Genomic DNA, 14,466 nt, shown 5'->3' with positions numbered 1-14,466 from the left:
TGTGTTCTTATGGAAGTTAACAATCACGCGTCATCTTGATCAATTGAAGATGGTTATGGCAAGCCAAGAGGCTGCATTGGAAGTCCATTTTTGTATTGTTTCTTTAAATTTGAAGATAGAGGGCCATATCAAGGTCCCATTGGTAATGCCCTGATAAGCTAATAGCTAAGCAACATGTAGCGCAACTGTGCAAGAAGAAGTGTAATTACAAAGACGGCTGAGGCAGAAAACGGTTTTTGTCCCACATTAAGAAGATCAGGACAAAGACCATAACCTAGGTACAAACACGCGGTAACATCTTCTCAAATATCAGATCATCAACTTGACTGCTACCACTACCCGCATGGGTGACAATGACAATGAATCTCAATACAGTAGAAACAAGTTCAAGCCAAATGGACAGAATTAATGGTTTACATTTTGTTTGTTTGTTTGTAGGAGGATTAGCTACGACTTGCGAGTCCATCGAGTTTGTTGAGAATGAGGAAAGTGATACTGCTGTGTCTCGATTGCATGTGTGGTGAAGTTAGGAGAGGCTATAATTTAATATTTTAAAAGCACAAAAAATGAAAAAATGAAATATTTGCCACGGTAAATTTGGACAATCAAACAGCAGCAAATAGTTGCAAATCAGGGCAAATGATATTTACCACAGTATCATCAAACAATAGCAAATTGTAATTGTAATTGTCACATAACAAATTTGCCAGCTGCAAATGATGACAAAATTTGCATTTGCCACAGCTACTATCAAACATAGCCTAGGACAAGCTTATATACTTCATGTAATTGCAAATTTCAGGGTGGGATGTTACCAATTCCCATGAGCCCAATGTAGCTCCGCCACTCACTACTTAAACAGAAGATTCGATATCATTTTATCATACCAAATCCAGATTATAGGACAAAAGTATCTTTACAGCTAACCTCACTGTATTAATTAAGGGTCCTATTACTGACGGACTCCATATTGTGTTGAGCAGACTCAAAAAAAACAATTATTACAAGTGTGTTATTGGTCTAAAAAGTCTAAAAAAAACAAATATTACAAGTGTGCCATTGGTCTAAAAAAATTGAATTCGAAAACAGCTTAGCTTAAAGCTAAAACTTAGGTCATTCATTGCAAATTTAAACGATGTAAAAACCAACGATGTGGTCACACCGTTTGGATCGAGTCCCCAACGATGTGGCCGTTTTTGATCGAGTCCCCAACGATGTGGCCTGGCGCGCCAAAACGAACTTTATATATTTTTTCAAAGTTCAAATCTCAAACGGGTGTGGCCATACCGTTTTTAAGTCTCAAACGATGTGAAGTCGTTTGGGACTCGGCCCAAAACACAACCACATCAAACAGGACTTTCAACGGTATGGCCACATCATTGGGTTTGCACAATGAACGGTTTAGTCGGATCGTTTAAGTTTGGGGTTTTCGAATTCAATTTTTTAGGACCAATGACACATTTGTAATATATATATATATATTTTTTTTGGATTTTTTGGGACCAATGACACATTTGTAATATATATATATTTTTTTGGATTTTTTGGGACCAATGACACACTTGTAATAATTGTTTTTTTTTTTGTTGGAATCTGCCCAACACAATATGGAGTCTGTAAATAACAAATACCTTAATTAATGATGTAATATGGTATACCTATACTTTTGATGATTTTCTAAAAAAGATATTATTAACAGTTAAGTTATTTCTTAATTTGTAATGAAGTAGAATTAGAAGTAGTTTTTAGGATTAACGAGTATTACCCAACTAAAATCCAATTAGGATTCCCCTAGATGGAAAATTAGAGCCTCAACACAAAAAATAAACTCCTTCAACCCAAATTAACCATATCTATAAATATAACTTTTCTAGGATTTTGTAAACCAACCCGATATAATTATTAATTAAAATTTAATTATTATTTAAAAAAACTCTTAATTAAGTTATCTTTGTTATTATGTATCTTTCTACTCCTAATCTTTTCTTCTTCTTCCTTATTGTTCTTGTTCGTCTAAATCGCTTATCTTCCTTCTTCACTTCTCTATTAATCGATATTTCCATATCTCTTTATTTTAAGCGATTGTTCTAATTCGTCTAATCTCTTTCTACAAAACCTATACTTCGTCCTACATTAATTAAGCCATACATAACTCAGTTAACTAAATAACTTGTACAATAAAAATTCTGAGAAAGTTCACTCGAAATGGGTACTCAAAAAGGGGACACAAGTTTCCTATCAAAATCAAGTCTAACAACTTGAATGTTTTCTTTGATTTCATCTAGCCTCCTTTGTAGTTCAACTACACAAGAGCCTTTTGTCTCCTTTTCCCTCATAAGCATTTGAAGTTTCGTGTTCAATTGGTTGATAGATTCTTTTACCTCCTGAAATTTAAGCTTTTCATCATGACCTCTGTCTCAGCTACCTTCGCCCTATCATCAAGCTGACTAAAGCTCTCCTTGATCTTTAGCAAGTCTTCCACTCGAGCTCGTATTGGCTGAACAATAAAACCAAACTCTTCCAAATCGGCTAGCAACTTCAACATGTTTTCAAACATGCTTCTGGGTTCATCAAGACTTGCTTTGTATATTCTTTCCACCACATTAGCAAAGTTCGACATGTGCGCTATAGCATACCCTTCACGGAGCTCATAATTATATTTTTTGAGGGGACGGAAATGTGGCTGCTGTGGCATTAACTTGAAAACCTCATATGACTCAAGAATTCCCCAGAGAAACGAGTTCTTGACGAAAGGTAAGTTTTCAACCTGTAGAGGTAAAGGCACCTCATCCTGTTCGATTGGAGATGAAAGTCTGTTCTCTGTGATAACTGGGTTTGAAGATATTTCATGTCCTCTTCTAATGTCATATTGATATTGGTCATCAGAAACAGTAAGCCCATCTAAGCATAAGCTCTCAACCTCCATTGATGCATCCCTCATAATGATTGCCTTATCTGATATAGGCTGATTATCCAGTCCAACTCCTACAAAAGGCATTGATGATCAGCCTCGCAACCTTGTTAGTTTAACCGAAAAAAAACCATTACAAGTTGAGAGATCGCTCTATTTGACAAACTGATTAGCAGGTGAAACTCCTAAATAAAGGCATCAATATAAACCTCATTAGTTTAACAGGGAGAAAAAAGAGCCATACAGGTTCATTCTACATACCTCTGTGGCCTATCACTATAGAAGAATTGGGCATTTCAAGGCAGAGCGGAAGAGGTTGATCCTTTTCTGCAGTATGGTTCAACAATTGTGTTGATTCTATCTGAACCACTGTCATCTCTTGGTTGGCAGCTTCATGTTTAGGTCCTACAAGATAACAGGGTGTCAATTATAGACCAATATGGCAATATAATAGACATTTGGTGAGAGTTGAAGTTTGATAGAGTAGAAGATGTCTTCTAAAATGAGCACCTATGACAGACATACAATGCGCAAAAAATTGCAGTCACACAGATGAAAGCATCCAACAGTATCCAAAAATCAGTCTGCCCTAGTGTCAATACTGACCTCCTATTAACGTATTAAGCCCAATGACATAGCTTTCATTGATCTCCCTTTTCTTGACATATAATGCTTTTTTCAACTGACGAATGGCAATAAGTAGTTATGATTCTAGTCCTGAAAATCACTCTAAAAACTCCTTAACTGAAGCTTTTTATTTGACTATTTGGGTCGTACATTTTTCTTTCTAGACATCAGCTATATTATTGTCCACTGCCATCAACACAATTAGTTAGCCAAGATGCTACGAAGTTATTCAAAGTTACCTCCATTTTCTATCAGCAAATGAGGTCCGGATTTCCCAAGGAATGTAGAACGAGGCTGATACTTGTTTGTCATTTCTTTGCTGGAAGATTCTTTTTCAGGGCCTACAAAGAGGCACAAGATGTGCATCATTCACCAACGTCATACATCTTTGGTCAAGACCATTAGAACAAAAAGAACTCGCATATAAAAGGAGAAGAGTTCTAGATCAAATGAAACTCAAAAACTATTTTATACCTTCCACTGATGGTTTTTTGCATGAATCTTTGGGTCGTCCATTTCTTCTTTCACGGACGGCCACTATTTGCTTGTCCACCATCACTCCTGCATGAAGACACTGATTGTTAACCTAATTAATATAACAAGGCCTTACAAAGCGATTTTAGATTAATACCTCCATTGTCTTTCATTACATGGGAATGGGATTTCTGAAGAAACATAGAAAGAGGTAAGTTCTCTTCTGCACTGTTAGTCGACAATATGGGTGTACATTCTATCAGGGTGTCTATAATTCCTTTGCTGGAAAAATCATTCTCAAGGCCTACAAAATGCCAAAACAGGAGTTAATCAAAGAACAGTATGAGATGCGTTTGAGTGATGTCTAACAACTTAGGAACAAGAAAAACGGTATGCTACAACTACGTAATAAAGGCAGACTGTTAACGAATGAAGTATGCGGAAATCCATAATAAAGGTAGAATGCACACAGAAATACGTTGTCTGAAGGATAAAAGTGTTTAAAACTTCCCTAATTTAGAGCGCTTCATTAGTCATTACCCATGTTCCAGTTGAAAATGCTCAATCCAGAGCATTCGGCCTACCTCAAGTCCTCAACAACGAATAGTGGTTCTAGAACAAGAATCCTGGGGCATAATATACCTGAACATATTCTACACACTTCACTGTTATATTTACCTGAATGTCTTGGATGTCCTCTTTTCTTCTTCAAAACCTTCTCTTTCCTGGCAGACTCTTCAGAAAGTCCTACAACGTACCAAAAAGTGTGCAAGTCATACAAAAAATGATAAATGTTTAAGTGATGAGGAACAAAACTCTTAAAAATAAAAATAAAAATAAATAATGGGGAGTGGCACTTAAAAGTATATAAGAATCCAAGGTAGAATGCACATAGATTGACATGTCTAATTGACAAGAAAGTCCAAAACTTCCCAAATGCAGTGCACTTAAGTTGATTATTAGGTTATTACCCACCGTTTGATAGACATGTCATGGCCAAATCCAGAGCTTTTCGCATTCCTTTCTCGCGCATATCACCTGAAAATAACAAGGTTTTTAGTTCTCGTAAAACAAATCCTGATCCAAAAAACATCTTGAACTAATCTACACAACCCACTAATGCCTTACTGTATTTACCTGAATCTATTAATCGTTCTCTTTTCCTTTTCAAGACCTTCTCTTTGATGGCAAAATTATTTTCAAGAACTAGAAAATGCCAAACAGTGTGTCAATCACTCAATCAGAGAAGAATATGATACAAGTTCGAGTAATTTATAAAACAACTTAAGAAACAAAAACAAGGCAAAACAAAACCAAAGAAATCGAAAAAGGGTATCCTAAAAGCATACAGAACATGTATACGTACTGAAGGTTGAATGCATACAGAAATACAAATGTCTTAACTCCCAAGGCTAAGAGTGTTTAAAGCTTCCCAAACCCAGCGTGCTTCATCAGGCAATTACTCACCTTTTACTTCACAAGTCATGCCGAGATCCAATGCTTTTGGCCTTCCTCTCTCGTGTCTTTCACCTACAATAACAAGGGATGTTAGTTCTTTAGGGGGCATGGGGCAAAAAATATATATATACATATATTCTAAAGTCTAAACAATATGTTTTTAGATTTTTTCTCCAAAACCTATTGGTTGTCCTCTGTTCTTTGTCAAGACCTTCTCTTTGCATGCGGACTTATTTTCAAGACCTACAAAATGCCAAAGAGTGTGTCAACAACAAAAACCTTGGATGACTGGTGTAGTAGTGTCTACTGGATTTTTTTTTTATTAATTAAAAAAAAACAAAAACAAAAACAAAAAAAAAACAAACAAACAAACAAACAAACAAACAAACAAGAAACAAAGGCTGTGAAAGTGTGAAGTATCGACAATAAAGGTAGAATAGAATGCAAATAGAATTGACACTTCCAAAATGCAGTGTATTTCACCTAGTCATTACTGATTACCCACCTTTTGACGTATATGCCATGCCCAAATCCAGGGCTTTTGGCATTTCTTTCTCGTGCCTATGACCTGCAATAACAAGGTTTTAGTTCTTGAAAAATAAATCCTCAGTCACAAAGCATCATGAACATTTTCTACACAATTCACTAATGCTTTTTTACCTAAAACTACTGGTCTTCCTATTTTTCTTTTCAAGACCTTCTCTTTGCTAGCAGGCTTATTTTCAAGACCTACAAAGTTCCAAAAAGTAAGTTATTCACAGAAAATATGATACATGTTCAAGTGATGTGTAATGGACTTAACAGAAAAAAAGTATCCTAGAAGCATACAGATATAATAACAGTAAAGTGCATGCATAAATACAATGGCTTAAACTCTTAAGGTTACGAGTGTCCAATACTTCCTAAAGTCAGTGTGCATCATTTATTCATTGCATACCTTTTGATTGGAATGTCATGTCCACATCCAGTACTTTTGACCTTACTCTCTTGTGTCTTTCACCTACAGTAATAATAAACATTAATTCTTGATAAATGAAATGCCGATATAATAATAACAGTACTAACTAATAATAATAACAAAGAATAATAATAAAATAACAAATAACAAAACCTATTTACACAATTCACTAATGCTGTTTTTATCTAAAATTCTAAACCTATTGGTGGTCCGCTTTTCTTCAACAAGCCCTTCTCATGACATCTTAATCAGGTGAGAGGCAGATTCACATAATATGATTCCACTCTAAATCACCTTTTGACTCTTCTTCACAAATATAGAGGTACGTGATTATTTTTATGCAAGGTTAAGGAGCTAGAAAACCAGTACCATTTTATTGATTAATTGAAAATAATTACAATAGTATAGGTAAAACTTAGAATGAGTTCAGAGAAAATTGGAATTTGACTTTTTCTATAATGAAACTTACTTCTTTTGCCTTTTGTGGTTGGAAACGGAAGGACGTATTGTGCATCAGTCGAGCTTCTGGTGGATGATTCTCTTGCATGGCATGTCTTTATGCATGTGGGAACTTTTGTTGCTTTTCCTTTCCTGACCCTCTTGAAAGGTCTTGAAACCGCAGAATAGCTTTTAGGAATTGACAGATTCATATTCTCCTGGCTTAATAGTGCAGCAGGAGAAGGCGAGCCTGTTCCTTTAGGAGTTGAATGATTGTCCATTGACATCTCCCGTGCAATGTCCAAAACTCCATTTGGAGTTTGAAAAATGGACTCATTAGAGCAAAAAGCAGAGAACACTGGTGTAGGTGTATTAGGGGACTGGGCACTTCCTTCATTTTGTGCTAAGACCGCAGTTTCCTGAGACAAGCACGCTTCAGTACAAATTTTATCAAACATAATTTGAAACTTTGCAGTATTAATTGTTTTGAACGTCAAGCATGGAACAATTCAAATAATCTAATCTTAAATGAAAATAAAGAGAAAACATCTTAATACATGCAAATTGTAACTACTTGTGCGTAATAAAACAGTTAACTGTCATATGACTTTATTACTATAAGTATGAAGAATACACACAATCCATATGCAATTCTAACTTTTAAAGAGGGATATTGGAGAAATAACTTCAATGAAAAAAGAAAATATTAGAGAATGTTTTATAGCAGTTAATGGTAAACACCAAAGGGACATAAAAAAAAAGATGACACCTGAATCATGCTCTTAACTCTAGAAACCATTTTACGTTGATCCAGACCATATTTTACTTATATTGGATCGCTTAAAGCTTCTTTAAGTTTCGTCTGGATGCTTGAAGAAGGCAACATTATGGTCAAAAACTTAAAAATTTGAGTGACAAGTAAAAGGGTAGTGTCAAACTAAAGGGGAACATCATATTATCTTTCATATGGGACTCTTCAACCGCGCAACTCATTGAAAGATCTCCGATGGAGTGAGGAAAATTCATGGGCCGCGAGTCATTCACCCACACAAGCGTGGGTAACTGAACCGATCCTCACTCATCATCCAACTAAAGGAGATACATTGCCACAACCCAACTACCCAAGGCCTAAAAGATCGATTCTTGGCTTCTGATATAATCGATATCAGTATAGATGTATAACATATAATCTCAGACACTGTCATGTTCTTAAATCACAGATCAATAAATAAATACATGCATCAGAGTTTTGAAAAACATTACCCATTTGCCATCTACCCATTCAAGATGCTTCCTCAAATCAGAAACACCAAACTTCAACTTTTCTTTAGTAGGTCTAAAAAACACAAGAAACTTCAAACCCTCATCAAATACTTTAATAATACTACCTCTCCACCACCCATCATTATGATAAGCATCCACATCATCATTTAGATTGAAAGTTTGAGTACCAACAGGTGGAACAGGTCTTAATTGATCAAAATCAACATATTCTGTCAAAGGTTGTCCAGATTCTTCACTTTTAAGTAAAGTTTTATACTCAATAAGAAACTTTGTACTGTTTTTCTTGTTTGATGGACGTATTAAAGTTGCTGAAAACCATGACTCTTCAAATCCGATTTCGTTACTTGAAACTTCAATTTCTTCACCATTTACAAACTCTTTCAAATTATGCATGGCTAAAATGTACAGTGGAATAATAATGGGAGGAGGACAGGAAGAGGAGTGTTTTTTTTTTTGTTTAGTGCGGAGAAAATTGTTTTACTTTTAAGACAAGTGCTACGACTTCTGTTGCAGGTGAAATCTGGTCCGTTGGTTTTTTGTACTTTGTTTTTTAATCTCGAGGCACCTCGAATTGGACCAATCAGGTCCGTTCTTTACTGCTATTTGTTTAGGCCCCTCGGGAACAGTCAATAGCCCAGAAGCCCAAAACGTCTCTATTTGATGATGATGAAGCCCACTGTTGGGCGAGCTCGACTCTTCAAGTCCGATCACAAATTCCCTGTGAATAGGCTCGACTTCGACCACAAACTAACTAGAGATAAGTGAGCACACGAAATTTTATCTCGAGAACAAAATAGCTTGCGAGCTCGAATTTTAAAATGTGCTCAAATTCAACTCATATTATTAAACAAGCGAGTTCGAATTGAGCTGAGTACGAGTTGCTCGCATGCCACTTGGCTTGATAACCATCCCTAACTAGAACAGGAAACAGGTCAAGTTGGGGTATATTTGAATACGAACCCAAATAATTTTATAGTAACCAAGTCTGTTGAAATGTTTCTACCGAATCCAAAGTCCGAACCCAAAAAAATGGGTCTGCTAAAATTTAAAAAAAAAAAAAAAAAAAACTACTTTTTAATAGCTAATGTTATAATTAAATAGACTTAATTAGAGAGAACACCACACTAATTTAAGTATATTGAATCATGGAGAGAATGAGAGAGAAATTTTATTGATTGAAGTGTCTCTAAATGGGAGGAGGTTACCTTTATATATAACTAGGTAACCTCATTTCCAAGATAAAAGATTAGCAGGATAAACACCAAGATACAAGGATTATCAGGATAAACACATATGAGGAGGTGTCTCATATGGGCTCAATGGTGAGCATTCATATAGGCCCACATATTTCATAACACTCTCCCTTTGATGTCCACCATTATTGTGGAAATTATGGTGGATGCATCTTTTATAGTATTTTTCTGGATACTCTATAACTATCCAATGACAATTGCCTCATTAAAACCTTGCTAAGGAAAATCCATTGGGAAAAACCAGAGCGAAGAAAAAAAGTACAACATTACTCAAAATTATTGTGACTTGCTTAATACTGCCTCATTAAAACCTTTACCAGGAAAACCCATTGAGATAAAACCTAGATAAGAAAAAATAGTGCAGTGCATATGTCCTGGGATACATTATTCAAGATGCTCCCCCTGTTCTATCCCCTCCCCCCCTGATAAAAATAAGTCTTTATATGGCTTTGTGGTGAATTCTTCGCGATTTAAGAAAGCTATTGCTGGATCTTGCTTTGTCGATTGCCAAAATATAGTTGTATATCTATTAATAAAAAGTTAACTTGTTTGAGAATGACCCTTCTGAGAGTCAGATGGATAACCAAATACTGCATAGCCAACTAGATCATAGTCATTAGTAGAACCATAATAATAAAATAGTTTTATACCAGTTATTCCATAAAAATATCTCAATATGTGTTTGACATCATTCCATAAAAATATCTCAATATGTGTTTGACATCATTCCAGTGTCTAAGTGTATGTGCACAATTATATCTTGATAAGAAACTAATATAAAATGCAATGTCTGATCTGGACTAGATCATAGTCATTAGTAGAACCATAAGAATAAAATAGTTTTATACCAGTTATTCCATAAAAATATCTCAATATGTGTTTGACATCATTCCATTGTCTAAGTATATGTGCACAATTATATCTTGATAAGAAACTAATATAAAATGCAATGTCTGATATGGTGCACGTATTGTGCTAGATACATAAATGTTTCAATATCATTCAAGTAGAATATTTTTAAGACCAAGAACTTCCTCATGTTATTCCTTTAGTCGAAATGGATCTTTATCCAAATCCAAGTTCCGCACAACCATGTGTTTTGTCTATTTCATTTCAAAAATCTGTAGTCAACAGTTTTATCCAATTCCTTAGGAGTCTCAATCAAGTTTATACCAACCAAATTTGCTGCTACTATATTGAATCCAACCTCGGATTTTACTATAGATCCACACCACATTTTTCAAAGAGTTTAATTATGCTTGAATAGCAAATTCCAGATTGCCCAATCTTTCCTTTGTCGACAAAACACGCGGTTCATTTATTTTCATCATTATCCTTTGATGTTCTAATAGCTATACCATATATATATAGCTAAACATGTCATCCATGACAAGTGCTTTCCTATCCCACAATTCACCTGAACATGCATAAAACACATACAATATTTCTATTGTGAGCTTATTGTTCCCAATATCAGTTACTCACATTGGTGGAGTACTAACCTACCAAGTGGCCGAATAATACTTTCTAATGTGAGCTTCTGGCTCACAACATTAGATATGATACGTAATATTTCTTTATTGCCATTTTCAAGTTTCAATGTGGTACCCACATATGCGTATATCTTTGAAACTTAGCAAGTTATTCTCAAACTGCTTGAATATAACTCATTTTATACATGAGTTTGGGTACCATTTGCTAACAAGAGGTGGGCTTGTCGAGAGCCTTCAAATGCAAGTGCTAGCCCAGCTATAGTTGACACTTTATTTGTGTCAATCTCGAATTTACAAAAACTTCATATATGCCACAATATGAAGAATGTCTTATACATTCAATCACATATCCCACGATGTGTTGATATCTTTTGTCAGGCCTGAGTGTAGTCAAATATTGCCCTTATTATGGATCTCTCACCCAAACTCGATATTGTCCTCCACAATATTATGCACCGTATCAGGGCCTCATTTATGGTATAGCTTCTTTACTACTTGTTGTGGGATTAATCACAATTCGATCCACTCACCCCAAAAATCTCCACCTTGGACCGAAATTGGGCTAGTACAAATGTATAACAACCACCAAATATCACTTATCGTAACAACTATTTATGCATTGAAAATTGACTGAAAACGAATTATGTATGACAAAAACAAAATATATGTGGGTCTGTAAACCGGTTCTGGTCAGGTCTAGTTCATTGGTTCTGGTCCAGTCTGTAGGGGTTAGACTTGACCCGGTTAACATGGGTCAAGTTAGACCAAGTCCGAACTTAGATGGTCTTATTGGTTACTTATATACTGTAATGGGTCTAAATAAATAGGCCAAATGTGACAGATCTGACCCGGTCAGTAGGCTCCAAAACAGTCCGCTCCAAGCAACTATTATTATGGGCTGGTTATAACTTAAGGCCCAAACATTAAAAAAAATGCAGGCTTTGACCTTTAGTTGTTATTAGGCCCAACAAAAAAAATTAAAAAAAAAGGTGTCATTATCTTTTGTAAAAAAAAAAAAAAATGACCAGACGCAACAATGGGTACTCTAACCTCTTTAGATCAAAGAATTAAACATAGACAAAACAATCATAAAACACATAAATATAACCATTAGAAAACTCATGCGTCATACATGTCATTAAATCTCTTGAAATTGGTGGTCAAACAGTATTAATTAAAATTAATAATAACAAGGGTACATGATAATATAAACTATTATAATCTTAGTATGACATATAATTTAATTACAAGTTAATCACATACCATTAATCATAATAAAAGCTAGAGACTATCGTGTTGATAAACATATATGAGGAGGTGTTCTATATGGGTTCAATGGTGGGCATCCATATAGGCCCACTGATTTCATAACAAATCAAATAATTTGACATATTTCCACTATCGGAACCGACTAGGTGAAACCCGTACCCGAAGAATAGAATCGGATCGGATATGCTTCATGACCCGTACCTGACCCGATTCCCTGCCATATCCCTAACAGTTGGGAGCCCACTATTACCCCGACCCTGGGTTCGTTTTTGAAGCCCAGATGCAGACCCAATAAAAACACGTTGTAATGTAATTTAGGAATTCACTTTTTCCTGCGAAACCTCGGTAACGGCTATACTAAAAACCCTAGAAATTCCCCTGGCTAGTTTGTAACTTCACCACCATGGAAAGAGAAGAAAACAAGGACAGGAAGCTGGTGGAGTGCAAGGACGGATTATTTTCAAAGCTCCCAAGCGACATAATCTTCGACATCTTGTCCAGACTGCCTCTCAAAACTATCTCTCACTGCAGATGGGTTTCTAAAAAATGGTATAATTTAGTCCTGCACCCGTGTTTAGCTGAACTTCATTTTGCTAGGAATAATCTTCTTTGCGCTGTTTACCACGACCGAGGTGAAGGTAAATCTTACTTGATTGATCCAGAATGCTTTATTAATTTTGAAACATCGGTAACGGCTTACGATCTTCAACTTAAGGGACTCCCTGAGAATTTTGGGAAAGAGTACCGTGGCAGGTTTAATTTTGATGTAGTGTGTAGTGTTAATGGCTTATTCTGTTTCTCCTCACATCCTTGTGATTACCAACAGGTGCCCTATTATATCTGCAATCCCATCACGGAGATTACTCGATACCCCAGCTTCTCCTAAGAACCAATACCTATTGCATATGGGTTTGGTTTCGATTCAGTCAATAATGAGTACAAGGTAATTCGAATATTGAAGAACTCTTCAGAAGATAGGAATGAGGCGGAAGTTTTTACTATGGGTTCGGATATCTGGAGGGAAATAACAATAAATGCTACATACATCAGTAAGTCGGGATTTGTGAGCAGAGGCTTATAAATGGATGCCTTCATTGGGTAGCTTATTCAAACATTAATTCTAAATATTGTTCCGCATTATTCATCCTTTCTTTCGACGTGTCTCGGAGGATTTCCATCAAATTCAGATGCCTCCTCTCAAAGAAGGTAAGAGTGGATGACTACGATGGTTTTAGGTGAACATCTCTGTGTTATTTCTAGTATTCATTATACCCACAACGAGTTCTGGGTGATGAAAGATTATGGAGTACATAGCTCTTGGACTAAGGCATATGTTTTGAAAGACGAAGTTATGTGGCTCCTTGGCTTTGTCGTGAAGTGATGGACGGTAAGCTCCTGTTACTTAATGGATCGAAGCTGGGCTATTATGACCTCCAAAAGAAGATTTTTAACTCTATCAAGTTTCAGGACATCAAAAAAGAACCCGTATTGCTTCCAAATAATACTCCAATATATCTGACAGGGAGCCTCTTTTCACCCAAGAGCGTTGGTTATCACCGAAGATGTACCAAGATCTAATAACTATACCAGTATACTGGTAACCAATGGGCCAAACGAAGAAGAAAATGAGGAGAGGGGTTACCTTAAAGCGGCGACAGCGGAGAAGGAAGAAGTGGGTGAGGTCTTGAGGAAAAAGAAGGATGGACTGGGGAGTTGAGCGAAAGTTTTTTTTTTTTTTGGCGGGGCACTAAAAGACAAGGACAGACGGACAAATGAGTTTAAGCGTCCCTCACCCAAAAACTCAGTCCGTTCGGGATTATTACATGCAGTATACTCAATTTTTGGAACTCAAATTGTTACATTTCTTTTTACAGTAATGGACTTCACAGTTCCCACTAGTATGGTAATGTTATGTTTTCCCAACATTTGATTGTTGTTGTGGCTGATTCTCCACATACACCATATTAATACTTAAGAAGCTGCTGTCTAGATTCCTAGTAATTGCTTTTGTTCTGGACCTTATTATATTATGTAAATGTGTTGGTTCTTGTTATTCTCAGGTGCGGTAAAACTTGTGCGTATGTCCAATTTCACATATAAGTAAAACTTTGTAAATTAGTATTCTAAGACAGCCTGCAGACATAGTTCTTTGAGTTTTAGTTGGTTGTTGCTTGAAGTTTAGATGTTACCTCCCAATTTCATTTTCCACATTTTTTTCTTTCTTCAAGTTTACATGACCTTTACAACTCATTTTCCTTTCATTTTTAGGAATTGTCACTCTTAATGTTTCCTCAGTTTGGT

General features: G+C 35.9%; 1 protein-coding gene across 2 annotated transcripts; it reads right to left on the bottom strand.

The window, feature by feature from the left end:
- Positions 1-2,153: 2,153 nt before the first annotated feature.
- On the bottom strand, positions 2,154-8,658 carry LOC147502555 (uncharacterized). Of its 2 annotated transcripts, XM_086607328.1 has the most exons (15): positions 8,130-8,658; positions 6,898-7,285; positions 6,408-6,470; positions 6,131-6,199; positions 5,976-6,038; positions 5,651-5,713; positions 5,480-5,542; positions 5,150-5,218; positions 4,988-5,050; positions 4,691-4,759; positions 4,170-4,316; positions 4,013-4,099; positions 3,778-3,879; positions 3,173-3,316; positions 2,154-2,985 (listed from the first exon to the last, which is right to left on the bottom strand). In XM_086607328.1, exons 1-15 carry the CDS (start codon positions 8,541-8,543, stop codon positions 2,378-2,380), a joined length of 2,412 nt encoding a protein of 803 aa, XP_086463454.1. In that variant the 5' UTR covers positions 8,544-8,658; the 3' UTR covers positions 2,154-2,377. The 2 variants fall into 2 exon arrangements, with proteins under 2 accessions (XP_086463454.1, XP_086463455.1); XM_086607329.1 differs by lacking the exon at positions 5,651-5,713 and having other exon boundaries at positions 8,130-8,615.
- Between the last annotated feature and the right edge of the window lie 5,808 nt (positions 8,659-14,466).

Source organism: Coptis chinensis, chromosome 4 (genome assembly GCF_015680905.1).
Source record: "Coptis chinensis isolate HL-2020 chromosome 4, ASM1568090v1, whole genome shotgun sequence".
NCBI lineage: Eukaryota > Viridiplantae > Streptophyta > Magnoliopsida > Ranunculales > Ranunculaceae > Coptis > Coptis chinensis.
Note: the sequence above shows the minus strand (reverse complement) of the source record. Positions and strands in the feature narration are given on the sequence as shown.